The following is a 27,814-nucleotide window of genomic DNA, read 5'->3' as shown; positions in this document are numbered from 1 at the left end:
CTTTTCCTAGTAGTTCTGTGATCAAACCTTTCAGTTTCCTGTGACAAGTTTTTTAGTGTTTAAATGTTGCTTTTCCAAACATTTGGTCCTCTGCCATCTTTGCTTGCCCCTTTAGGTGCTACCTCGGGGTGATACCTTTTATCCTGGAGGCTTTTACTACCACTTCTCTCCGTGTCTTATGTTGTCCTCTCTCAATTCTATACTATTAGCTCTGATTGTCCCCTTGAACTCTAGTCTCACATTCTCACTTGCCTAGTAGACAGCTCTGTTTAGATAATTTACAGATGCCCCGGACTCGACATGTCCTAATCATCTTTCCCCCTCAGAACCTAATGTTTCTCTTGCCTTTTCTATCACACCGCATGGCATTACCATCCACCCAGTCTCCCACCTGACAACTTATGTGCTTTGCTTTTGTTTATTTCCCATGTTCAACTGGTTACCTTGTCAGTTCTTCCAACTATAGATCTCTTAAAAAAGGGTCCCTGTCCTTTCCTGTTGTCATCGCCTTTGCCCAAACACTTTAACTTAGCACGTAAGGCCTTTCATGGGTGTACAGCCCTTCCTGGCCAGTTCCCACTACCCCTTTTCTCAAGGTACTGTTAGATTCAGCCGACTCATCCCTTAAACTCACCCTACTACTATAGGCCTGGCTTAAAATGCCCTTTGTTTATCACACTTAATTTCAAGATTGAGCTCAATGTGAAGCTTTCTTTACCTGCTCTATGAGAGGTGCTCTCTCTTTTCCCTGTGCCCCCAGAGCCCTCAGTTCATGCCTCCAGTACAACACACATCCAATTATGTAGTAATTTCCTGTTTCCACGTCTTTCTTTCTCAGAGTAGAGGCTGTTTCTTATTAACCTTTGTCTGACCCTGTGCCCTGTCACAATGCATTCAGTATATAGCAACTTACTCAGTTGTTGGATATTTGGCCACTGCTGGCTTGATTTAAATTTCCACAAAATCCTGAAGCTGAAATATTGACCCAGACACAAGCAATTTGCTTTTAATATGCTAAGCAAATATTTCGCGATGGATTTGCTTCTGGTTAAACATAACCATGCTTCTAAACTTGGCTCATATTTCTCCATATTCATAGCATATTCCAAATTTTCTAAAAAGCCAAAATTTTATTATGTTATATATATCATCAGCTGTGGCTGTTGCTGTTTATTAGCATCTGAATTCAAAGGTTCAGTTTGGCCTCGGGGAATAAAATATTTTTTTTGCTTCCATACATTAGAGTTTGATAAATTTTTAGCTTAAACCACAAATGACATTCAGTCTCCCTCTGTCTTACTTTTTTAGAAGCTGAATAACATCAATGATATCCTGAAGTCTGTGTTCTTGATCTTCCCACATTTTTGCCTGGGTCGGGGGCTTATTGACATGGTGAAAAACCAGGCAATGGCTGATGCCTTGGAAAGGTTTGGTGAGTGACAGCAATGGTCAGAGGATGTTTTTTTAAAAAATGGCATTTTGCATGAGCCTTGGTACCCTGGCCTTTGTTTTGGAAAGAGGCTGGTGACTGGGCACAGGACTTCTCCCCACTACTAGGGCTGATGACAACACAGCTGGTTATGGTATCAGTCTTGGGACAGCACTAAGAAAAGTGAGAGGACAGTTTTGGAGATAAGGAAAATACCGGCATTATTTTAAAGTCAGTGCCTAATACCACTGGTTGGGTTTGTCAGAGTCATTGGAAATGTCAAACCACAGCCTTGAGAATTAGATACAGCACACTTTGGCTTCATTAGGGAAATCATGGGTCTGTGGACATGGCTGTATATAAAAATTAAGTTACTGCCATTACTTCTACCTTTATAGTCTAAAAGTATTTCCCCGGTGGCCACATTACTCTTCTTTATTCACTGGCTCATATAAGTTAGATGGCCATGTTATGTAAGAGACATAGACAGGGACTTTTTTTTTCAACTCGAAGGTACAAAGGAGATGTATAAGGAATTTAAGGAATATTTACATAAAACTAGGTGATTTAATTGGGCCACTAGGTTACAAGACATGCTGTTGACGGGGGCATCTTTTTTAAGTGCTCTCTAATCATAGCGAAACTTATAATATGTTAAAATACTAACCCTAAAAATTACCCTGGGTTGTTTGCCTTTTAACAAAGGATTTTCAACATTTTATTAAAAAGGAAACATCATATCTCTTCGATGACATCACAGACCTACTACACATTGGCTCTGAAATTCTAATTGATACTGGGTTGTAGTATGTTTCCCCAAAACCTTACCTGAAATCAGACTTGGAAAGTGGTTACTTCCTTAAATTTTTTTCCTTGTCATGGGCGAAAACCATGGGTATTTCCAGGGAGAGAGGTGAATTTGAGCCTGACTTTGAGGAAGGGCTATGGTCTTTGGTGCCTCCGTTCTAACTGGATCTCTGCATTGTGTCTCTCAGGGGAGAATCGCTTCATCTCACCGCTCTCTTGGGACTTGGTGGGACGAAATCTCTTTGCCATGGCCGTAGAGGGTGTGGTGTTCTTCCTCATCACTGTCCTGATCCAGTACAGATTCTTCATCAGGCCCAGGTGAGCTTTTTCTCAGAACTCATGGAGCATCTTGTTGAGGGTGACAGATGGAAACACTTGTCAGTGGTGTTTGGATTGAACTGAACTCAAAGCAGATAATCAAACTCCTTCCTAATGTGGGCATCCCCACTCCCCAACACTGCCAGTCCTGGGACTGCTATAGAAAAACTGGATGTTTGTCTTGAAAAATAATTTGGAAGGAAAGTTGATTTTTCTTAAATTTTTTCCTCTAAGACCTGTAAGTGCAAAGCTTCCTCCCCTGAATGATGAAGATGAAGATGTCAGGCGGGAAAGACAAAGAATACTTGATGGCGGAGGACAGAATGACATCTTGGAAATCAAGGAGTTGACTAAGGTGAGACAATGAAGCCAGGCAATAACAACTTGTCTTCAGTTTTTTTCAGCTTTATATGTTGGAAACTAACATTTTGCTGACTTGCTTAATAAAAAGAGCATTCTTCCCAAAACATTTGTGTATACCAAGCTTCTGTCAATTTAATTTTATTTAAAATACATTGTGGGGATTTCGTAATTAAAGAAATCCTACTGAGAATACTTTCGTAATGTGATTTCTCATTCGCGAATACATTTGTTTTTCACACTTACATTTATGTATTTATTATTAAAACATACTAATAATTGTACGCCTAGTCAGAGCTAAAGTAGGGAAACTAAATGGTTGATTGAGTTTCCTAGTCCAGGAGGAAGGTCTGTTCCAGCCTTCTCTAGGTGCTAGAATCCCAACAGTTCACTTTTTTGTAATATGTACAATTTTTACAGTGTTTCAATTACATGTTTTTACCCTGTAGAATTTAATTTTTAAAATAATCTATAATACCCTTCTATAGTAAGTAAATGAAAAATTATATGGACATTATTGACTAATATGTTCTTTAAAAGGTTGATACTAGATTAAAAATAAAAAGAAATTGACTTGAATTTTGAGCTGCAAATCATTTGGAGGTCAGTTGCTACAGAGACAGATCAAGGCTCTCTGCACAACCAATATGCGACTTAATCTTATTGATGAGTTGTATTTCGTGGTGTGTTTGGGCTGTAGTCCCCTTTCCACAACTGCCTGCAATAGCTGTGAGTCAATGTGGCTCATAAATTTTTGTGTTTTGTTTGTTTCAGGTATATAGAAGGAAGAGGAAGCCTGCTGTTGACAGGATTTGTGTTGGCATTCCTCCTGGAGAGGTAAAGGCACTTTGTCTACATTGTATTTGTCCCTGTCGATTCATACTATCTCTATGCAATCAGATAACAATGTCTGTAAGGGGTAAAAGTGGTCTTTAAATGCTTCTATCTTTATGTGTAAGTGGAGCAATCGGTTGTTGAGAGGATGGGGACTTCATATGTCAGAGGAAAATGATTTTGGATAATCTCAGGCAGTTTAAGAAAAACATGCATATCCAGTGTGATTTTCTCATCTGTTCAAGATGATGATGAAATTTAAATAGATTTAAGAAAAATCGATTTTCTTCTTTCTCATTCATGGTTATGTTCTTTTATGCCTTTTAGCCGGATTAGATGGTGAAATTTGACTAGTTGGCTTTCATTACTGTTTTTCACTCATTAATTTAGGCCTCAACTTGACAACTCAAATATTATTACAAAATATGCCCACACTTAAAATAGTCCAATTATAAAATATCTTTTTAAATGTCCATATGATTCCTTAAGACTAAGAAAATGTTTGACTCTTCACTGATATTTGTGAATGATGTTTTAGGATTATGCTAGATAAAAACTAAGTTGAGGTGACTATTTTGTAATGGTCATTTATAATCAGATTTTTCGTAATTTGCTTATACAATTTATCCAATCTTTTTTAGTGCTTTGGACTCCTTGGAGTTAATGGGGCTGGGAAATCATCAACTTTCAAGATGTTAACTGGAGATACCACTGTTACCAGAGGAGATGCTTTTCTTAACAAAAATAGGTGAGAAAAGTGGTCTATATTTTGCCACAAAGACTTTCTTTTACTTTATTTAAATATATTGGTATTTTTATGATCATAAAAATACTATATAGAGTTTATAAAAGTGTTTATATATAGTAAAGTATAAAGAAGAAAATCAGAATCATTCATAGCTCCACTACCTAGAGACAGCCTCTGTTTGCATTTCCTTTCAGTCTCATTCTGTTTTTGTTTTTTTTTTTTAACAGCTTTATTCAGGTATAATTTACATACAGTACAATTGCATGATTTTTAGTAAATTTACAGAGTTGTGCAATCATCACAATCCAGTTTTAGAATACTATTTTATATACACATGTAAATGTATTATGAAATTGAATCATACTGTATCTAGATTTTTAAAATTAGTTTATATTGTTAATGAGTATGTTATGACGATTTCCCAATGGGTTACATATTCAAAGATGTAGACTTTTACATTGTTGCATAAAATTCCCCTGCATAATTATACTTATAGTTTATTTAATCAATTTCTTATTGTTGGACATTTATTAGTTTCTGTTTTTCACTAGGTAAATATATCCTTGTATTCATGTTTGATTATTTCCTCGGGGAAAATTCCTACAAAGTAAAAGGGTATGCACTTGCAAAATTGCCCTCTCTAGAGGCTGTACCAATTGGTGAAACCACCAGCAGGCCATTATTTGAGAATGCACAGGTCACTAAGCTATTTGATCATAGGGGTACAGCTCCATGTTAGAGACCTGTTAGGCAACTGTTATCCTTGAGTACTCGAAATATGTGAGGCTTTTCTAGGCTTCTTATTTGGACACGGTACAAATCAGTGGCTTTTGAACTTTTCTGACCATGACCCATAGTGATAAATACATTTTACATCTAAACCCAGTAAATACAAAGAGATAAATGTGTATATAACTTAAAGTTTCATAAAACAATACCAACTCTTCCAACTTGTAGTGCATTCTGATATATTTTATTCTGCTCTATACCATATCATTAAAAAAAATATTGGTTGTGACCAAATAAGTTTATTTCACAAGCCACTGATAGGTGATGACACACAATGTGAAAATGATGGATGGTGGGCTATTGGCCAATAAAATTGAAAGGAGCAAGGAATGCAATGTACTTGTGGTTCTCCTCCTGTCTCGTCCCAATTTTTTCAGTAGTGGTGTAAAGGAGGTTTAGGAGAACAGAAATTCTAGAATAGCAGGCCTGCGGCTGCATACCTGCTGCCCTGGGCTTGTTCCTAGCACCAGGCTCTTGGGGCATATAACAGTAAAGGCAATAAGTGGCCCAAACCTAGGTTTGTCACAGGGACTGGTTCTAATAGCTGGCTTGGGCAGCGTAGCTGTGAGATCTAGGCAGTGTCCATGGGCACCTCAGCTATGATTCTGGATCTGGGAGTATTAGTTAGATAGGCAGGGAGGAATGAATACTGCTGAAAGGCTAAACTCAAGGCTGTCCAGAGGTAGCTAAAGTGCAGCCATCAGACTGGATGTGGACACCGAGCGTCTCCCACATCAAAGATTCTCAACTTGAGACTGGCTTCAGTTCCTAAAAGCTATCCCACCACGATGTATAAAGTTGTCTATAGGTATATTTTTTCTGTCACCAGATTCTCAGGGGGTCTGTGATTTGAAAAAAAAAAAAAAAAAGCAAACAAATTTAAAAACCAAGAGGGTGCCTTGGTTGGATATTTAGCAGGCCCCAGGGGTTTGGAACATGCTGTGGCTGAGTCACTACATGGGCAGCAGAGAGCAGAGGGAGGTCACACCCAGAGTTGCTAGGCCTGCTCTGGATCCAAAGGGCCATGAAGGGGATGTTGGAGCAACCAGGCACCTTGGAACATATGACTGGACCACAGAGTTAGGTCTGGGATGGAAGTTAGTATTACAGCCCCAGGATCATGTGACCGAGATTATTGGTAAAGATGGTGCTGCAGTTAGGATGGACTCGGGAATCCTAAAATGGGACTGAGTCTACATGCTGAGATGTCAGGAGAGCAAGGACTGGGCAGGATAGAGACAGAAACCCTGACTTCCTGGAGGGGCTGGCATCCTGGGGACAGAAAGGCTGTTCCTTCGAGCTATAGCAAGTGTGCTCACAGATATTTTTTGTCACTTACAAGCGTACTTTACCAGGACCATTAGGTAAGATTATCTGATCAGAGTATCTCTAAATGCCTAAAACCCGACTGGTTTTGTTTTTCTTTGCAGTATCTTATCAAACATCCATGAAGTACATCAGAACATGGGCTACTGCCCTCAGTTCGATGCCATCACAGAGCTGCTAACCGGGAGAGAACACGTGGAGTTCTTCGCCCTTTTGAGAGGAGTCCCAGAGAAAGAAGTTGGCAAGGTACAGTGGGCTCCAGGCAGCCAGCCTGCCTCCTTTGGCATTCTGACTGTATAACTATGGCTTTGATTCACGCATGACCATCAGCCTCAGGCTTTTTTCTTCATGGATGCAGCAGTAGGAAAGCTAGCTCTTTGCACCTACTTCTAGGGTGGGGATCCATGGTGGCGGTGGAGTGGGGAGTGGCGGTTGAGCACATGCTGGGAGGTAGAGAGGAAGTGCTATTGCCCCCACTTTTGGCTCCTCGGCACTTGCCAGATCATGATTATAGAATCTGGCTTTACCCAGTGAAAGAATTTGTGTGAGAAAGCCATGATAATATTACCAAGCCAGATGGAAGTCAAAGGGGTTTTTATTTCTTTAGGTCGGTGAGTGGGCAATTCGGAAGCTGGGCCTTGTGAAGTATGGGGAAAAATATGCTGGTAACTATAGTGGAGGCAACAGGCGCAAGCTTTCGACAGCCATGGCCTTGATCGGCGGGCCTCCTGTGGTGTTTCTGGTGAGTGTGACTATAAATGGAAAACTATTCTGGCCTGAATGGGAAACATCACTTTTCTAAAGTCCTGTCTGTCCAGGGATGTTGCATGACTGGCTTGCCAATGGCAAGCTCCCCTCCCCCGACCAGGGACAGCAGAGCAGCTTTAGAGAACCAGAGGGAAGCACCCTTGTTCCTCCTTGACACACACTGAGGTGACTCTGGCATGGAGAACCCTGACAAGTATGGCTGAGGCTAGGTGTGTGATTTGACCTTCCTCTGGAACCTTCTTTCTGACCATCTATGTGTTCATCCCCTGAAGATAGAGAGTGTGGACACAGCTTCAGGATCCCCAGCGTAGCACCTGGGTCATAGTTGCTTACATACAGATAGATGGGAAACAAAGGATTGGGCAGGACAGTGCCCTGGGACCCTTTTTCTTCTGTGGAGAAGAGCATTAAAAAAATATTACAAGAAGAAGCCTTGGGTTGAGGCTTTAATGTCATCCAGGCCATTTGGATCTGGAATTTGTTTCTCTGAGATTAGCAAGTATAATAAACCAGGCGAAGCTGAAGTGAGCTAAAGAAGAAAAGAGAAGGAATTTTACCCAAACCTTATACTAACTTCAGACAAAAAGAAATTTTACCCAAACCTTACACTAATTTCAGAGATTTCAGACAAAAAGAATTTTGTGTATATACTTGTCGGTCATGAAAAGATGATTGAAATTAAATGACTTTTCCCCTTCCCTTTGCTTATTTCAATTTAACTTCATAAAAAAATTAAATTGAGTTTCCTACCTCAGTGGGATATTTATAAAAGTAAACTGGTTCTTGTGTGTAAGGTCTGGTTCTTTGGTCCATCAATAAATAACTAGAATGGTAAGTTAAAATTTAGGCTATTTCAAAGATGCTTCTTCATCTAAAACACAAATATATTTTTGATGTTTGTATCTGCAAATTGACAGGACTTATTTTATTCTAATTACAGGATGAACCGACCACAGGCATGGACCCCAAAGCTCGGCGATTCTTGTGGAATTGTGCTCTAAGTATCATCAAGGAAGGGAGATCAGTTGTGCTTACATCTCATAGGTCTGTAGTGAAGGCTCGTTTTGGCTTCTGTGTGTCATTTTAAAATTTCCAACTGGTATATATGACTGTTGTGTAAAAATTAGAAAATACAGAAAGGACAAGAAAAAATTATAATTGCCTGAATTGCATCACCCAGAGTTAACTATCACTGGGCAATATCTTTGTAGTTTTCTTATGCAAATTTATATGAGAGAGAGAGAGAGAGAGAGAGAGAGAGAGAAAGAGACATAAATAAAAAGTGCAAGCTTAGTACATATACTGCTCTTTTTCACCTAACAGTATATTGTGAACATTATTCCAAGTCAGTTATCATTTCTTATAGCCAGATAGTATTCCATATAATTTATTTAACTGCTTCCTTTTGTAGACACTTGGATTGTTTTCAACTTTTCTCACAGTTATAAACCACACTGCAGTGAAAATGTTATCTCTGCATCTTCATGTATTTGTAACAGGATGCTCCCTAGGGAACTGGGAACGTTTCTTTGAAATGCCAGATGTCATGGTGATGTTCTGATGGTTATAGGAGCATCTCTCTAAAGCTAAAACCGCATTCTGTTTTCCCACAGTATGGAAGAATGTGAAGCTCTTTGCACTAGAATGGCAATTATGGTCAATGGCAAGTTCAGGTGCCTTGGTAGCGTCCAACATCTGAAAAATAGGTAATGAAGATGATTTCTTTGGGATAGTGCCTGAGAAAGCTTGTATTTATTTATTTGTGTGTGTGTGTTGGGGGCAGGGGGGAGGCTCTAGAATAAAGGAGAATAAACAAAACAAAATGGCATAGTAGAAAGAATAAGGGCTTTAAAGTCAAACAGAGCTGCATCCAAATTCTGTCTTTACCTTTTGTTGGTTGTGCACCCATGGGTGAATTACTTAACCTCTCTGAGTCAGTTTCCTAGGAATATGTACCTTCAAGCTTTGTTATATCAATGAAATGGAAGAATTTACACATGCTAGTATGGTTAGAGCTTTTAGGCTTTGGAGTCAAACACAAATGGATCCACATCCTGACCCTACCACTTATGAGCTTTGTACCATGGGCAAGTGGCTAAGTCCCCAGGCTTCACTTTCCCTTAACATCTGTCAGGCTTCATAATCCCGTTGAGGATTAAATGAAATCCTGTGTCTAAGGCACTCAGCATGACTCTTCCCATAGACTAGGTAGTCAGTAAATGACAACTCGTTCCTTTTCTCAGATACTTATTTCTGGGTCTGTGAGGGACCTCTTTTTCATGGCACAAGTTGGGTTCTTAGGGTTAATTATTCTTTTGAGAAGTTTCCTGAAGATCTTCCATTTGGATTTTTTAATTCTGCTTTCAGATTTGGAGATGGTTATACAATAGTTGTACGAATAGCAGGGGCCAACCCTGATCTGAAGCCTGTCCAGGAGTTCTTTGGACTCGCCTTTCCAGGAAGCGTCCTGAAAGAGAAGCACCGGAACATGCTACAATACCAGCTTCCATCTTCATTATCTTCCCTGGCCAAGATATTCAGCATCCTCTCTCAGAGCAAAAAGCGACTCCACATAGAAGACTACTCTGTTTCTCAGACAACACTTGACCAAGTAAGCTTTGAATATCAAAAATAGATTTATTTTTTAGGGTGAGGAGTCCTGGTCCTTTCTCCACCCCATTATGCGCCCTAAGAGCAGTGTAGATGATCTCAGCTTGAATTCCCAATCTTCTCCTACTAGCTGTGCTTTTTTTCTAAACCTCTCTGAATCTGAAAAGGGAGATGATGTTGTCTACTTTGTAGTGTCATTGTGAGAATAGATTGTAATAATAATCATAACTACCACTATTTATTGAGAAAGTGGCATTGGCCAGACATTTTACCGGGTGCTTTGTTCCATTTAAATTAGATAACATCAAACAGATCTTGCTTGGCACTTAGTAGGTGTTTAGTAAATGTTAGTTTTCATCCCTGTTCCCTTTTATCAAGCCTATATAAGCCACAGTAAATAGATGATTGAGCAGTTGGTGATTTGGCAGTCATTATAAAAGTTTATAAAATTTTTAAATGGTTAATGCATTTTCATGTATTCCCCTCTCTCTCACACAGTATTCTAGTTAATCTGTTTATGCAGTCTTGTATTCTCTTACCTGTCCATATAGGGAAAAATGCAACTAGAATAAAGAAAGGAAGTCGAGAGGTATTTATAAGGGTCCATCCTTCTCTTGACAGGTATTTGTAAACTTTGCCAAGGACCAAAGTGATGATGACCACTTAAAGGACCTGTCATTACACAAAAACCAGACAGTAGTGGATGTTGCAGTCCTTACATCTTTTCTGCAGGATGAGAAAATGAAAGAGAGTTACGTGTGAAGAGTCCTGTTCATACAGGGTGGCTGAAAGACGAGAAGAACTTGCTCTTCCTTTGCACCAAGGGAAGAGTTCCAGAAGAAAGAGCTGGAAGGTTTTGTGGGAAGAAGTAAACTGGATACTGTACCGATACTGTTCAATGCAATGCAATTCAATGCAATGAAAACAAAATTCCATTACAGGGGCAGTGCCTTTGTAGCTGATGTCTTGTGTGGCTCTCCAGTGAAAAAAGACTTGAATTTATTTTATTACCATATACCTGTGTGAAACTAGTATGGAACCCAGTGGACATATGGGTTTGAAATCATACTTGTTTGTTCCTTTATGTTCTCACTGGGGTTGCAACAGTAATTCAAGTAATCATGGCCAGTGATTATTTACCAAAATCAAAAGGCGTGCCTGCACATCCTCACTCACTAAGCTGTGCCATGCCAGGAGACTGGTTTCCCAGTGACACATCCATTGATGGCAATGAGGGTGCCAGAATTACTAGTGCCAAGTTGCTCAAAAAGCCTGACGCACCATGATGTGTCATGCACATTTTTGTGAAAGCTGCTCTGCTCAGAGTCTATTGGAACATAATCAAATTATCAGGTGTCAAAATGGTGCCATGTGTGGGAGAAAGTCCTGCTTTGAGACCCTCGTTGCTGAGCTGCACTGGTGGTGGTAACATGCAAAGTGTGGGCAGCTCTAGACAAGTGAGACTTGGTTTCATTGTTACATTGCCTCTTGCTTGGAGACAGGGGCCTCCAGGGTCATATTTCTGGGACTCTTTAAATATAGTTAGATCCTGGTAAAAAGCAAAGAGTCAGCAGCCAAGTTGTTGCAGCTGCGAGTTGCCAAGGCCAGGGCATAGCATTAAGGAGCCTGGTGCGTTCACACCTGCAGAGGCCTGTGTCTTCCTGTCCTGATTGTCTGCCAACACGGTACACTGCATCTCAAGATCTTGTTGTCTGACACAAGTATAGTATTATTTCTAGCCTTTTAAGTTAATCTAGAATATGAAAAGATGGAGTTGTATTTTGACAAAAATATTTGTATTTTTATTTGGAATTTTAAGTTCTGCCAGTGACTTCTGAAATCTTTGATTGGCCTCTTCGTAGAAGCCTGTGGCATAGAGGCATATGGCCATATTGCCTCACTAGCTTTATTTTCTCATGTAAGTTTGCAGATGGATAATCCAACTAGTGACTAGAAAACAATGTGATAGTCAAGATCTCATGACAACATTATATTTAAGTTTCTTTAAGATCATTTAAAATACTCTTAATCTCAGTTCATTAATCAAGTATTTTTGAGTCTGTTATAGCTGAATGAATATGTATGCATGGATGGGGTGGAGAGAAATTAAATCTCAGATTTCCTGTGCCACATTATTCAGCTAACTGGTTTACAAATATAGGTTGTCTTGTGGTAGTTGTGGGAGCACCATGAAAGAATACTGGGCAGCCCACTTTTTGAAAATAGCAACAGTGCAAAAGCTAAGAAAGTTCAAATGTCATAAGGGTCACGAGACTAAACAATGAATACTTTTACAGAGAAGACAGCTAGTTTTAAAACTTGTTGAACAAGACAACTTGTGAATACAGCATTTAGTACCTCCTAATAATTGGCTTTGAAGATCTTAGACACCCCATTCTTACAATCTCAAAATTTTCATCTCTTAAGTCACCAACCTATCATGAAAAATAAAAAATAAAAACAACAAATGCCCCTACATTAAGTATATTTCAGACTTTTCCAACCCAGTCTAATATTTTTAGTCAGCAAACTCTTTAAATAATATTCTTTTAGGATTGCTTAATGTCATCTGTCTTGAAACAACAAACATATGAGGGAACTATTTGGTGAAGTTCAAGTGGTCTTTCACTGTCGTTACTGTCTTCTGAAATTTAAATATTGATTCTAAGGGTGTAAGATTTCAGATCGATTTCAAATTAATCTATATTTTTCTTTTTAAATATACAGAATATAAATATAACTTGATTGGAAAGGAAAATGATTGAGAAATTAATGCCAGTATTTTCTAAAATGATAAGTAAGTGAAGGCATATTTCTAATAACTAGACATCATAGGTATTTATGAGTCAAGATCTTTTTATTTTATGCTGTCATTATGATATAAAATTCATAGACTTTTTCCTCATTTAATGTTTTTCAAAATCAAACTCGTTTTCCCATTTCGCTAGAATCATGTCCAAAGTCTCTGTTAAGTCCATGCTCCTTGCTTGGATTACTCCGACTTCATGGCCATATTTTTAAAAAATCAAATGGCACTGTGAATTATTTTGGAAAAAAAAAAAATACAGTGTTTCAATATAGATTTAAAAGGATATCTTCTGAAGCTAGAAACAATCTACAGTTACACATGGACTTCACTAATATTGTTACCTTTTAGGCTATCCAAATAGTAATCTTTTAAATTTCCTGTGTAAATCTAATTGTAGTAGAAATTTTTACCAGCTCTATCCTCAATCAAATAAAATATTTCTACATATTCCCTGTGGAAATGTAACTATGTGAGTTTCAAAAAAAAAAAAATTCTCAAGTGTTCAAAGATTTTTGCTTTTGCTTCTTTTGGACACCTTGGAAACCTTATTAACTGTGAATATGAAAAATACGAAAGAAAACAGTAACAAAGCCCTCTATACGTAAATGCCCAGCACAGTTCATTGTTTAAAAAAGAAAATCAAACCTCAAACGACTGTATTTCAACATCTGTACTGAAAGCAATGCGTTGTGACTATTAAACGTTGCACATCATTCACTCACTGTAATCGTTGACTAAAGGGATTTTCTGTGTTTTCTTCTCGTGGTTGTATATATCAGGAAAATTTTTTTCCAAAGAGCCATTTGTCACATAATATTGAACCACTTTGATATTGAGATATTAATTTGTACCCTTGTTAATATTTACTAGTAATATAGTCCTATAATAATGTTGCTCTAATTCTTTTAAATTGTTGCCTCCCTTTTATAGAATGTTTGTATTTCCACAAGGATTAAGTATTCTCCATTCTTAATACCCTAGGATGAAGCTATGTTTTTGTGCTTTTTCTTTATCATTGGCCCTCCATTCCAAGCACTTTATGTTGTCTGTAATGGGATCTATTTTTGCACTGGAATATCTGAGAATTGCAAAACTAGAAGTTTCACAATAGATTTCTAAGTTAAAGTCATTTTCATTAAAAGGAAAAAAAAATTTTGTATTGTCTCTAACTTTATATGAAGTATTAAAGGCATATTTCTATGTTGTAATGAGTCACGAAATAAAGCTGTGACGGTTCTTTTGGTCTGTACAAATTTATTTTCGTGCATTCGTAGCACCACCTACTGTTAAAGCTATTTAGCTCAAAAGTAGACATTTTAGGAAAGGGTAAATGTCCTGTTAATCACAGAAGAGAACCAAGGGGACCACTTGGAATTTTAAAAAAGGATGTTTTGCACTTTCATAATTCAGGTAAGAAAGTAACTGATGCTAAGTAAGTTTAGAAGGTTTTTAGATAAACTTACTCTGCTTAATAATTATGAAGCTGTGGAGAGCTCTGAAAACACTGTGTAGCTAAGCCTACTTACTAAAAACCCCATTTTTTCATTTAGTGTTGAGGAAGCTACAAAAAAACAGACAGCCTTCGGTGTTCTTTTTATTTAACCAAAAATACAATGACACAGTGTGGCGGGTGCCCTGGCAAGGTGTTGGGTGTGGTGGGTGGCAAGAGTGAGCATGCAGGGCAAGTAGAAAAGTGTGGGTGGAGAAATATGAGACTAACATTAGAGGTGCTTTCCCTTTCTCCAGTAAAAGATGCTGTGCAGTCTATACCCGAGATGATTATGTAGTGTAATGGTGAGGTGTACCTTTCACAGCTTACTAGCAATCGAAGTCTCCAACAATGCTTATTTCCGTACTTGAAGAACGCCTGTCAAACAGCCCCTATTAGGCAGCACAGTGGAGTCGTGGATCTACTTGTGACCTCTTCTGAACGGCCACGATGACATGGAGTGAGCAGTCCTTTGCCTAAGCCTGGATCTGAAATTTCTTTGCACCCAACTGACCACTCAGCATCCGCATAACAACTTTGTCTTTCCCCCTTGAAGTTCACATTACAGTGACTTCAATGAAACTGATAGAAAACTTTTTGTGAAAAATTACAACTGAAGGAGAAAAAAATTATTGGAAAATGAATTTATTTAGATGAAAACGTGTTACCCTTGAGTCTTGACCAAAACATTCTTCTAACTAGAGAAAAGCCTATATAAACATTAACAGATTCAAAGAAAACTTTGGAATCTTTGGAATGCGAATGCATATGTTAACTATGAAAAAGAGAAAATGTTATTTTTTCCAAGTGTTTACTGTGTTGTGACACCCTTCATTTAATCAATTAATACCTGCCCTACGAGGTAAGTAGTACCATTTAACATATGAGTAAATTCTGGCTCAGGGGATAAGGAACTTGTCCAAAGTTACACGCCGAGTAACTGGCAAAGGGTTATTTTTGGTGAAATTGGGTATCTGTTAAAATTGTCCTGATCAGTTTGGCATCATTACACAATAATTTTCCAAATATTTATTGAACTCTTGTGTGCCAGATACTTCTTTAGGTTCTGGGGATACAGCGTGGAAGAGGACAGAATTCCTGCTCTATTGAACTTAAATTTCAGTGGAGAAATTATATTAACATTCACAATGGATATGTGGACAAACATAATGACTTTAGATAGCATTGGGTGCCAAGAAAATGAAAACAAGGTAATGGGAACACGATGGAGAGGAGTCAGAGACGGCCTGTCCTGAGTGAGGTTTAAGCTCAGATCTGAATAAAACGAGCAGGAGCTGCCAGCATTTTTCGGTTGGCAGGAACATTCCTGGAAGAAAGAACACCTAGCACAAAAGCCCCAAGTGGGAAAAACCTTGGCAAGGGAGAGAATTCCAATGTCTCTGGAGTGGGAGGGGATGGACTCAGATGCAGGAACCAGAGTTTGAAGAGCTTCGCAGGCCACGTTAAGGTACCTGGATTTTATTGTTAGTGCAATGAAGAGCCACTGAAGTTTTAAACAAAGTACTGGGTTTGACTGAATCTTTGTTTCAGAAGAATGGCTGCTGAATGGGAAGAGAGGACAGTAAGGAAGCTAAGTAAGAGATGATGGTGGAGTGTGCGATGGTGGTAGCGGCAGACAGAAGTATAACATTCAGGATCTATTTTAGAGCTAGAACCAACAGGACCTGCTGGTAGGCTGCATGTAGGGGATGAGGGAGAGAGCTATCATGGTGACTTCAAGTTTGTGACCCAAACTAGGTAGGTGGTTGTATTAAGGCAGTTGGTATTTCAGACTAGAGCTCAGAGGCACTGATGGGAAAGAAGATAAAAATGTCTGAATTATCAGCACATACATGGTACTTAAGCCTTGGGGCCAAATTAGCTTAATTAGAGAAGAATATCCTCGAGCCCAGAGACCCCACTACATTTAGAAGAGAAGCCAGCAAAGGACAGAGAGGCTGCCCAGTGAGGAGGAAGAGAATCTAAGGGTACACTCAGAATCGAGTGTTTCAGGAAGGCAGAAGGGGTTGATTGTGTCCAACACTGCTGAGATGAGCAGAGCAAAGGCAGCGAGCAACCATTGAATTTCGTAAGACAAAAGTCCTTAGTAACCCTCATAAGAGCCAATTTCAGTAGACTGACAAGGATGTAGGCCTTCCTGGATTGGGCTCAGAGAAGATTCAGAGGTCAGGAAGGGAAAATGGTGAGTATACACAATTCAAAAGGGAGTTTTGCTTTGAAGAGAAGCAGAAAACATGACAATAGCTGGATTATAAACTTTTATTTGGATTCTTATCTGCTAATAGTATAGGCTGAACCTGAGTACCATCTTACCTACTTTTGTTCTGTTTTTTCTTTTGTTTTTTAATCCTTCGGACATTTCTTCTATCAGGAGCCTTACTATACATTGTCCAAATTTCCCTTAGCTAATTCATAATTTACTTTTTCACATTTACAATGCGTTTTAGAAATGTAAAATAACATAGATGTAAATACAGACTATTACAAGAGCTTGGAAGTACCAAACCTAGTTTAAGAAGGCATAGGCACACAACTAAAATGGAAATTACAAGTGTTTTAAGGAAAACCATGGCACGTCTGTAGTGATACTAAAGAAACTCCTTCTGGAATTAACATCATGCTGTTTTCTTAATCTAACTTAACATTTACAATAAAGTTGGTAAATTATTACTGTGTTACTACCCTATAGCAACATAGTAAAAGCTTCAGACAAGATTATATAAGACAAAAATAAAAAAAAATCCAAAATGTATAAATACATAGGCTTTTATTAGGGCAAGTATTTCCAGAACCATAAAATCTCTTTAAGACAAATAGATGTCCCAAGTATCTTTGTTAAATAGTGATCCAAAATGAACAAAAATTAACTACAAATGAACACATTTCAACATATAAAATAAGTCTTCTGAAGTTTTTTTTAACATTGACACCTAATTACATTATTTTCCAAATTAGTCACTAATAATGTGAAGACCATAATTAATATAAATGACACAGGTGATACTGTACTTCCCCAAGGTAAAGAAATATGTTTGACCTAATACTCTTATGAATACCAATTGATATCACAAAATAAACTTCACTGGGCAAGTTTGTTTTTAAATCTCAGAAAAAAACAGACATGATGAAAATACAGACATTGCATGTAATTAATTTTAAAATACTGTCAGGCACAGAAATGTAAAAACATCATTTAAATATAAAGCAAAGTATTGTCAAAATAGAAAATTCTAAGAGACATTCTGAAAAAAATGAAAATGCAAGATCATGAAGTAGTGGCAAATATTTCTAATGTATATTAGCTATTGAAATGTCATTGGGGAAATGAACAGAACTATATTTCCTGAGGTGATGAAGACAAAGAGCAGAGGTGGCCTTAAAAATGCAGAGACATAGCAAATTAACTTAACCACCTCTTCAAATAAAAGTGAGAATCTCTTGGGAGAATTTAAGCAACATTAGCAGACACATCTATGGTAGTTAATAAAATGCTTCATATTTTAGTGGGAAACTATTTCAACGGTGAAAATGATGTAGGAATCAGAAGCGTATTCTGCTGAGACACTAAGTAGTTGACGCTTTCCCGAACTGGAAAAAAAAAAAAACATATAAGAAGGCATATAAAATTACTGACTGAATCAAATTTCTCCTAAGGGTAATTCTTCTAGTGAAATCGCTTACCAGCTACCACGACTCTGGGATCCTCATGAGACTGATGTCTCCCGGCTGCACGACTATCTGCACTCTCGTTCCACCAAAGAACATGCACTGAGGAAGTAAACCAAAACTAGATTCAAAGACTATGGTATTACCACAGATAAGAAATGCAAAAAAAATTAATCAGAAATGTTAAGTCTTATTCTTTAAATCAAAATAGTGAGTATCAAAAGGTAAAACTATGTTAGTGCTAAGATTTCAGAGGGGTCAGAGATGTAGGAGAGATATTTATAAAGAATCAAGCTGGTTTTGTAGATGAGGGAACAAAGCTGGAGAGGGGAAGTAAGACGGCTAAAGACAAAATCAAGACTAGACTCAGGTTTCATTATTTTCTACTACATTTTACTTTATTTACAAAAAAGCAAGATTATGAAAAATTGTGTTCACTACTGAAAATTTGGATGATACAAAGAGAAAAAAAAGCATAATCTTCACTTCCCAGAGAAAACCTCTATTAATATTTAGTATATTTTCTTAAAAAAAAATGAGCAAAATTAAATTAGTCTTACTGATGCATGTTGTATGTGATGTATATATATTATGTACATAAGATGTAAGTATATTATGTGCACACCTGTCATATCACTTTGTTTCCAATGTTTCTTTATGGTAAACAATGCTGACATAAACTTCCTTAGAGCAGCATTTACACATGTATCTACAATAGTAACAATGTCAACAATGGCTACATTTACTGGAAGCTTACTATGTGCAGGCCTGCTTCAAAGCATTCTGCATGATTTAACGCATTTAGTCTTCATAATAATCTTAGGTGGTAGGTTATTATCATCATTTTATCAATGAGCAATGTAAGGCACAGTGAGGTTAAGCAACACACTCAACATGCAACTCACTCAACATCGCAGTTATAAGTGGTGGAGCTGGGATTCAAACCCAAGAAGTCTGGATCTGACCATTTCTTCAAAATAAACTCCTAAAATTCAAATTGAGAGGACCAAAGAGTATATCTTATATATAATACTTATGTATGTATAGTATACATATTATACACCGTCCTCCAGAAATGAAATACTGATTTGTACTCAGCATATTACTATTCTCTTTTGCTGAGAATATTTTCAGTAGTTTTTTCTTATAAAAGTTTTATGCATCTTTATAAAACTATAATTAAAATTTTAATTATAGAAAATTAAAATAGACTTTGTAAACATTAATCTCATTACTCAAATGACCACTATATATTTTACATCCTTTGAAATTTCCTTCCTGTATAACTGAGTACACCTACACACCTATGCATATTTCCTAGAATACTGGCAACAAAATTTCAAAATTAAGGCTTTTTATTTATACTGCCAAACTTTTTTGGGAGAAAGATTAAGCCAATATGAACTCGACACAGTATGAGGGCTTATTTTTTCCTATCCTATCTCATACTATACCTATAGGTCTTTATTAGGTGAAAAACAGCATCTCATTGATTTAATCTGCATCTTCTTATATATAGTAGTTATCTCTATGCCTACTTTTGTAAAGTTTTTATTTTTCATTTTGCTTTTGAATTTTATTTACAGTGTTTTGGGGCATTCAGAAAGACTGAGCCTTTTTACAGTAAAATCATTAGTTTTTTTTTTTCCTTCATTGATTCGTTTGCTTTTTGGCTTAGAAATACAGTTCTCATCCATATTATTAAACACATTCATATTCAATTCTTTTTTTCTACATTAAAATCTATAACCATTTGAATTCTATTTTAGCATATGGTATGAGATACCTAATAATTTTCGTAATTTTTCCCTTCATATATTTTCCAACTTGTAAATATCTTTTTCTATATATTCTGAATATTTTCTTAATATATATTAGTAGAAGTTAAATTTCTGGGTAAAGATCAAAAAACTCAGCTTTGAATATGTTAGGTTTGAGATGTCCACTGGACATTCAAGGAGGGAGGCTGAGGAGACAAATATGTATTTCAAATATTTTATTAGCTATTCTTAGTCATTTATCCTTCAAGATGAATTTTGCACACTTTTTTTTAGAGTTCACCACAAAAAAACTCTCTGAAATTCTGACTGCAATAACTTTTAACATTGAGAGTTAAATGCCCCAAGTGTTTATTAAATAAATTAAGGTATGTATATTTATCTGTCTGATGAATATACTCACACTAGAGTATTAGAAAGTCATTGTTAACCATACATATTCATTATTTTCGGTATATGTATATAAATAAAATGACGTTTTGGTCGTCTTGTTCCTATGTCATTCATATATATATATGTACATGAATATATACATGAATAACATAAGAATACAAAGACCGAAATGTTAATAGTATTAAGAAGTGGGAAATGTTTGTTTCATTCTTTGGGCATGGCCATGTTTTTAGTATTTGTAAAAATATGTAATACTTTTTCATGAAGAGACAATCTCTCTACCTCAAGTAATGTTATTTTCTTTTTTAAATCAATAAAAAGTATACAGGGGAAAAAAGGTAAAAAGAACAGATATTCTGAGGCTCTTTGCAGATTTTAATTTTATCTTAATGTATCATGAAAAACAGTCCAGCATCTGAAAAAGACTTCAAAAGATATCAACATTCTTATTAAATAAGTAACACAGGTTTTTCAACCTTTAAAATTACAAAAAAAACTCCTAAAAATTTGGCAATAAAAATTAAAATATGTGCCATAATGAAAAAAAGAGAGAAAATTAACCTAAGGAACTTAGTAGTTCCCCAATATATTTTGCAATTTCATAGAAGAAATGGACAACTGTACCTCTGTTGAGTGCTCCATATTCTGTGTGGAAGACTCCAATCAGTTTTGAGTAGCCTAGATTGACATGGGCATTAATTGCCCTTTGAAATACATCACCCCACAGAGCTGGCCCACCTGGTTTCATCTGAAAAATAACCAGTTCATAGACTCCTAGAGCAGGGAGAAAAATAATTATTTTATAAAATAACTGAATATGTTAGGTTTGAGATGTCCACTGGACATTCAAGGAGGGAGGCTGAGGAGAAATTAAATTTCAAGAAATTCTAATCAGGTTACTATGGTTCCAGTGGAAGGTTAATGTACATATACAAGTTTGCAGGACCATATACATATTACATGTTTATGTGAACATATTGATGAATTCTTTGCATTATTTTTCCTTGCTTTTATGTTTCCGAAGTCCTTGTCCATGTTTAAGGGTCAATTGTTAAGTTTATCATACAAAACAAAAAGAAAGCTATATTGAGCTATTATCTGAAATATTTTTAGTCTGTAATATTTATCAATAAAACAAACATTGAGAATTTATAATGGGATTGGGAGCTGCCTGAGTCTACACATTTAAGTAAGAACTGAATAAGAAAAGTATTTCTAATCTATATTCCCTTCTTCTTTCCAATTTTGAGGGGAAATAATTTTATGTTTGTATAATTTCTCCTTATAGGATTCCATTTCTAACAGCAATAGCAAGCAATGGACCCAAAGCGATATCTGAGATTTTGAGAGGAGAAAAAAACCTTTAAAAAACTGAAAGAGATGGTTTTATTGTTCCTAAAAATCTAGGTAAACACTTGAAAAGCATTTCTGGAAGCCACTTGGTGCACTTAGATATTGCTGAAAGCTCGGGGGCGGTCTAGGTGAATAAGGATCCAAATAAGACCTTTTAAATCTCATGTAATCTGTCCATAGCCATGCCACCCTGAACAAGCCCAATCCCATCTGATCTCAGAGGCTAAGCAGGGTCGGGCTTGGTTAGTACTTAGATGGGAGACCACCTAGGAAGACCAGGGCATAAAAAATAAAAAATTATAAAACAAAAACAAAAAACAAATCTCATGTAACCTAAGACACTATAAAATTTAGATTATGGGGGAAATAAAATAAAATTTAAATTAGTTTATGCTTTTTAAAAAGCTGACTAAAACTAGACTGAGGTAAATATTACCTTAAGTCAGCACGAAAATGAAATCAGCAAGAGGAGACTAATCCTTAGTAATTATTTTAAAACACAGAAATATAAGGAAGAAAACAAAAATGTTAAAGTATTGTAATAGAGCTTAACAGTTTAAGCTAATTCATTCCCTTCAATCGGTTTTATAAGCAAAGATGTACTTAAAGTTTGAAAATGAGCTGTAATTTCTGTAAAAAAATACTAACACATGCCAAAATTTCATGTATTATCCTTCATTTTCTTTGCTCCAAATCCTTAACTTCTCAACTGTTACTCCCATGTCAACCTTTTTATTCATACTTAAACTTTAAGAGCTTTTCCAAATTGAAAAAGAAAAACACTTCATTGTTTAATATTCATTGTTTTAATGAGCAAAAAGTTCAAACTTATTTTCATCTCTACAATCACAATATGTTGCTATCTAAAACAAAAGACTTTTATTTTTTTCCTATGGAACTTTAGTTTTTATAGTTGAAAAGTTTTAATATTTTCTTTATCAAAATTCAAAGTGTCTACGAGGGAAAGACTTACCTTCTTTGGGAGGCTTTTCTAATTTGCACCATGGTACCAGATAAGCAATCTCATTCTCTTGTTTATCAATGAGAGCCAAATTTGGAATGAGAAATTGTTCTTGCCATTCCTTATCTTTAGCCAAGGCTTTCCGAACTTTAGTTCGATGAGCAAAATTATCTATGAGAAGAAAAAGAGTAGGGAAAATAAAAGTTTTCTACTTAAAATCATCTAGACCTTTTTGAGATTTCATTCAATTCACCAAATGTTCATCAAGGCCACATAAGAACATTATTGTATCACTGGAGATACCCCCTCCCCCCATCCAAAATAATATGACATCTGTCCCCACATTTCTCATAGTCTAAAAGGGGAGTAGAGATGAATACAAATGGTGGGCTTTATAGGCTTTACCACTTGGTAGGTAGTTGTGTGACTTAGGTAAGTTTTATAGAATCTGTGTCTGTTTCTTACTCTGTTGAAATGGGGATAATGATATAGTATCTACACCTCTAAGGTTGTTGTGAAGATTAAATAAATTAGTATATGACAGGAGTTTAGCACAGTGGCACCTAGTTAGTATGTAATATATGCTAACTATTCTTACTAATTTAACAAAAATTAAGATGCATGTTTACAGCATCCTCTTCTTTGAGCAGTTTCCAAAGAAATAGTGCTGATTCTCTTATTATCACTCATCCTTTTTACCAGTACTATTTCTCTTCTGTTTGTTACATAAACAGGTATATACATTTAGTAACATATGAGCCTAAAACTATATTTATTATTAGGGCCTCATAGGACTGATGGCAAGAGTTTTCTACGGATTATGCTATGGATAATGAGTATTTATCTTAGAGCTTAAGTTAAACAAGGACCTTACTAGTAATTTTTTTTTAATGGTACAAGATTCTACTTATTGTACATAAAAGCATAAATTGTGTTTTAACTGAATTTATTTTATTGAAAAAGGAAAACTCCCTAAACTATGGCCATGTTAAGTACAGAACAAACACCTTTCATATTAAATGATGTACTTTAGATGACCTAACACTAAATGAAATTATTTAAAGTTCTTTGGATATTATCCTGGTGTGGACTGCACAAAGAGGTATACTACTGGGAGTAGTAACCAATGGATTTTTTTGTTGTTATTCTGCTTCTTAAAAGTTTAATTTAACCTGTGTGTATTTAGATCCAAGAGCTAAGTCACATGTAACATCTAGCAGAAGGAAAATCTATACTGAATGTATAAGCTCATGACTCATACGTACCATATTTCCAAATATGAAACACTTTATTCATTCTGCCTCCAAATTCTACACTCCAGCATCCAACCAATTCAGAGTGAGCTGTCCGAAAATGTATGTTTTTCTTCATATTTTCCAGAAACTCATTCATCTTTGAAGGTTTAAGGCAATAAGTACGGAATTCATAAAACGTTCCATCATACTGTCTGGGGCCTGTAGCAAAAGATGCACACACCTGAGAAAAGATAAGGAAATTAAAATGTTTTGGGAAGGTAGGGTTTATAATATTATGTTACAACCAAATCTGAATTTGGAAACAAGGGACACTCATTAGACTCACAATCCATGTTTGTACCTCTGATGTCCTCTCTCCACAGACATTTGTTTAGAGATGTCAATAAAGATAACTGCTCTTAAGCATGCTCAATATATAGCTACTGTTTCCTAGCGGGGGGGAGGGGGGCGGGGGGTCGACTGCAGCCACCTTTTCATGGAAAGCTAATCATAAAAAGGCACTGGGGTCTTAATCAGAGTCCTTTACCCAAGAAATATAAATACAATTCTAATAAATTTATAAATGTTTTACCTTCTTTAGCCAATATTCTATCTTTAGTCAATATTATATGTGTTATGTATTATAAACTTTATAAAATATGCAGGCCCAATAAAAATGGGTTTACTAGCAGAAAACTCTTAAGGTTTTTTTAAAAATGGAAATCGTTATTCAGGTTGAAGTATTTCCTAAAACCAATGAAGTAGATCAGTGGTAAAAAATAGGACTGGAGTGTAATTAATGTGAAAGGAAGCTATAATTTTTCCAATTGCATTATAACATGGTGGTAGACTGTATAAATGCTATAAAAGAAAAACCTACAGGCCAGAATCATCTGAACCATTATTAGGTTTAATTACAGATGCAATGTGAAGAATGGCATTTAATCTATCTGATTACACCAGGTTGATGGAGATATCCTTAAGAACCTTTCATTCTTTTTATATCAGTCACATGCTCGCTATATAAATTTTTGTTTTAATTTAGTCCTTCCCGCCCAAGTCTGAGTGAATTTAATTTTAGGTAGGGAAATGCCCTGCTAGAAATTATCCTCTCTGTATTTATGTGTGTATACATACACACTCAGATGGTATTTAAATTTACAAATTCATCTTATTGTAAGTTTGGTTATCATGTGCCAACATTCTGAAGCTGAGTAATTAGAATTACCTATTAAAAGTTTTGGTACAAACTTATGAACAAATTGTGGGCTTATATTGACTACCTGGTATGTCAAATAGTCTTCATTCTCTGACATTTTTGGTTAAAACACACACAACTGTCTATATATTTTATTTAATTGTGTAAAATGTCATACTTTTAATTATCTTCTTGAGTTCATTCCATTCATGTCTACTAAAGTTATGTTCCTATTGCCCAAGCTACTCCCTACTTTTGGATGACATGCCTTTTGTGTCATTTTTACTAAATTCTAATAACAGAATATTATACAAATACACAACTGCTTAGTATTATAGTTGAAAAAGTATTAGAGATAAAATATAGCAGAAAATGGGACAATGGGGGTATTTGTCACAACTGCTTTTTAAATTGATTTTCAGGGAAATTCATATTTGGAAACAAATATGTGGTCAAAGGCACAAATTTTTATCTCTCACAGGAGAAGCCCAGTGAAAATCTAAATAGCAGGAGATAAGTGTTTGCTTGGGGGAGGTGATTTTTGTTGCATGCCAGAAAGTAAAACTATGCTGGGGGAGGAAACCGGAATGATTCAGGCTCTCTTATCTTCAAGTTTGGGCTCATTTAGACAGCAATAACTTCCAATTCACTTATAAGAGAACATTAGGTCGACATTGAAGAAATTCAAAATTCAGAAGAAAGTTCTAAGGAATAATTCTTGGCCTTGCCCCAGTAGAGAGAGAATCAGAATGATAAGGGCTGTGTTACTAATCTTGGGTGTATGAGCTATTAATGGCTCTTCTTTAGTCTTCACCAGAAAGTCTCTAGGTTAAACCCTTTCTTATCCTGTCCACACAGAAAGGACGTAGTATAAACATCGAAAGGAAAAAATCTCTCTGGTTAGATTTACAGACTAGGCCAATTCGCAACAATTAAGGCTGAGTCACAAAAACTTATTTTGTCCATATTTCATCTAAGGTTAAATGAGTCTGTTACATACTTGCTACGAGGTTCCTGGCTCTGCATGGTTTGGGCACCCACAGGACACGGCAGGTTGCAGCTGTGGGTGCCGGAGACAGGTAGCCGCATGCGCGGGGAATCAGGCCTGGGCGCGCGAGCCCGGCGAGCGCATGCGCGGGGAATCAGGCCTGGGCGCGCGAGCCCGGCGGGCGCACGCGCGCGTCCACGCGCTTCTGGCAAACGCCCCCGCCCCCGCCCCCGCCACCACTCCCACTCCCAGAGAACGGCTTGGTCGCGTTCCCGCAGCAAGTACCTGAGGCGTGGGCATCCGCGCGGCCAGAGCTCTAGTTAGGCCGCTCCGGAGACACAGCATGGCGCGGCTTGGAGCGCAGAGAAGGGCAAGCTAGGCGGTATTCTGTCCTAGATTCCTCTTCTCAGAGTTTCGCGACAGGCAAAGAGGAGCGACCGGACAACTGGCGGACGCAGGGTCGGGCGGGGCTCGGCAGGATTAGCTCCACCTTCGGCGTCTGGGAGGCGTGGCCGGACCGCCCAGTCCGCAGGGCTCCAGCCTCCGGCCCAGGCCCAGGCCCAGTCCCGGCCCCAGCTCCAGCCCCAGCCCCGTTTGGTGTCAGCACGGTCACTGGGGTCCCCCATTGTTTTCTCAAATATTCTAACCCCCACGTCATAGGTGACGTTGGAATTAGCTGAATGCTGAGGTCGTTCCTGTACCACCTTTCTGAGCCCGTCACCTCATCTGTGCCCAGTTGCATGCAATTCGTAAATGTTCGTGTGTAGAATTCGAGTGGGTCTGTCCATTGAGAAGGAAGTATGGATGTGTGCATGTATAACGATTTAAAATCGTGGAGGTTGTTGCCTGGTTGAGTTTTATTCGGTATGTACATATAGCTGAAGACCAGGGAGCCTTCATTTTCTTAAGTGCTCTCCCTATCGCCACTCCCGCCGTGACCTTGTAAGGCTCCTTATAGTGATTTAGGTTGTATTTTTCAGCTCAGGAATGAGAGCACCGACTAGACGTGAAAGTCAGATTTAAACATACATAGTTTGAAATAAAGTAATTTTTTTAAGGCTTAAAAACAAAAACAAAACATCTTTGATGTTCTCTCTGGCTCTGATCATTGGTCCCCAGATAAATACTTTCAACAATTTTCAGCTGTTCCTTCTAATGCCTGTTTCTTTTTTTCCTGTCAAATTATAGGAATTTTCTGGTGTTTCTCATATTCCAAGTAATACATAGACCTATAATTGATATTTTCAGTTATAGGTGTATGTGTTACTTGGAAAACGAGGATTTAGGTCTCTTACATGTCACTCCCCAAAAATATACTTCTCTTCCCACATCTAATAATGCTTACCTTAAGAATAGTTAATTGTTACATTATTAATTTACATCATATTAATGTTCACATTTCTTGCTAATTACATTACATTATTGCACAATACATAATTAGACAAAATTACACACAATAGTTATATTATTGCACCCACTAAAGTTGCTTACACTAGTAAGAGTAGGAAATTATTACAGTTATCACGTGTGATTGTATTGGTTGTGCCTTGCTCAAAGACTTTTGAATCATCTGTTGAGAGGAAGGGAGGCTTTTTAAAATTAGTTATGCCAGAGGGGATGATTCAGTTTTTCAAGTAGATGGACATCCATTTCTAACCAAGCAAGAAAAAACAAAGCAGCATCTGTGCCCAGACTAGATCTTTATATTTAAATTTATTAGACTTTTCTCCACTGGAATTAAAAATTCATTCACTCATTCAACCCATATTTATTAAATTTCTTCTATGCTTGAGCCACCTTCCCAGAAACTGGTACAGAGGTGAACAGAATTGGAATTTACAGATTAGTAAATCCTGAATTTACAGATTAGTAAATCCTGAATTTACAGATTAGTAAATCCTGAAAAAAACCTAAATAGGATATAGAGGATAGTG

The 27,814-nt window shown here is 36.9% G+C and overlaps 2 protein-coding genes across 11 annotated transcripts in view; one reads left to right on the top strand and one right to left on the bottom strand.

Annotated features, from left to right (window-relative positions):
- Positions 1 to 14,034, top strand: part of ABCA1 (ATP binding cassette subfamily A member 1) — a 119,707-nt gene extending 105,673 nt beyond the window's left edge. For all 8 annotated transcript variants that reach the window (XM_039870604.1, XM_039870600.1, XM_039870603.1 and 5 more), the window contains 11 exons: positions 1,309 to 1,432; positions 2,425 to 2,554; positions 2,789 to 2,909; positions 3,689 to 3,751; positions 4,390 to 4,496; positions 6,716 to 6,857; positions 7,219 to 7,353; positions 8,320 to 8,423; positions 8,993 to 9,085; positions 9,747 to 9,990; positions 10,611 to 14,034. In XM_039870604.1, coding sequence (XP_039726538.1) covers positions 1,309 to 1,432; positions 2,425 to 2,554; positions 2,789 to 2,909; positions 3,689 to 3,751; positions 4,390 to 4,496; positions 6,716 to 6,857; positions 7,219 to 7,353; positions 8,320 to 8,423; positions 8,993 to 9,085; positions 9,747 to 9,990; positions 10,611 to 10,751 — 1,404 coding nt within the window. In that variant the 3' untranslated portion in view covers positions 10,752 to 14,034. The remainder of the gene's footprint in view (positions 1 to 1,308; positions 1,433 to 2,424; positions 2,555 to 2,788; positions 2,910 to 3,688; positions 3,752 to 4,389; positions 4,497 to 6,715; positions 6,858 to 7,218; positions 7,354 to 8,319; positions 8,424 to 8,992; positions 9,086 to 9,746; positions 9,991 to 10,610) is intronic.
- Positions 14,035 to 17,056: 3,022 nt separating this feature from the next.
- On the bottom strand, positions 17,057 to 26,362 carry NIPSNAP3A (nipsnap homolog 3A). 3 transcript variants are annotated; one of them, XM_039870597.1, is made up of 6 exons: positions 26,166 to 26,362; positions 23,725 to 23,935; positions 22,472 to 22,630; positions 20,770 to 20,919; positions 17,990 to 18,076; positions 17,057 to 17,896 (listed from the first exon to the last, which is right to left on the bottom strand). In XM_039870597.1, exons 1-6 carry the CDS (start codon positions 26,223 to 26,225, stop codon positions 17,820 to 17,822), a joined length of 744 nt encoding a protein of 247 aa, XP_039726531.1. In that variant the 5' UTR covers positions 26,226 to 26,362; the 3' UTR covers positions 17,057 to 17,819. The 3 variants fall into 3 exon arrangements, with proteins under 3 accessions (XP_039726531.1, XP_039726533.1, XP_039726532.1); XM_039870599.1 differs by having other exon boundaries at positions 23,725 to 23,913; positions 26,166 to 26,352; XM_039870598.1 differs by lacking the exon at positions 26,166 to 26,362 and adding an exon at positions 25,893 to 25,996.
- Between the last annotated feature and the right edge of the window lie 1,452 nt (positions 26,363 to 27,814).

The sequence above is a fragment of the Pteropus medius genome, unplaced genomic scaffold (genome assembly GCF_902729225.1).
Source record: "Pteropus medius unplaced genomic scaffold, Ma_sr-lr_union100, whole genome shotgun sequence".
Classification (NCBI taxonomy): Eukaryota; Metazoa; Chordata; class Mammalia; order Chiroptera; family Pteropodidae; genus Pteropus; species Pteropus medius.
This window is presented reverse-complemented; position numbering and strand designations above follow the sequence as displayed.

Coding starts and splice junctions, on each gene's coding strand:
- NIPSNAP3A (XM_039870597.1), bottom strand. CDS start 26,225: ATGCTGTGTCTCCGGAGCGGCCTAACTAGAGCTCTGGCCGCGCGGATG. Junction 20,920..22,471: donor AGAAAAGCCTCCCAAAGAAG/GTAAGTCTTTCC, acceptor TCCCTGCTCTAG/GAGTCTATGAACTGGTTATT. Junction 18,077..20,769: donor ATATGGAGCACTCAACAGAG/GTACAGTTGTCC, acceptor TTACTTCCTCAG/TGCATGTTCTTTGGTGGAAC.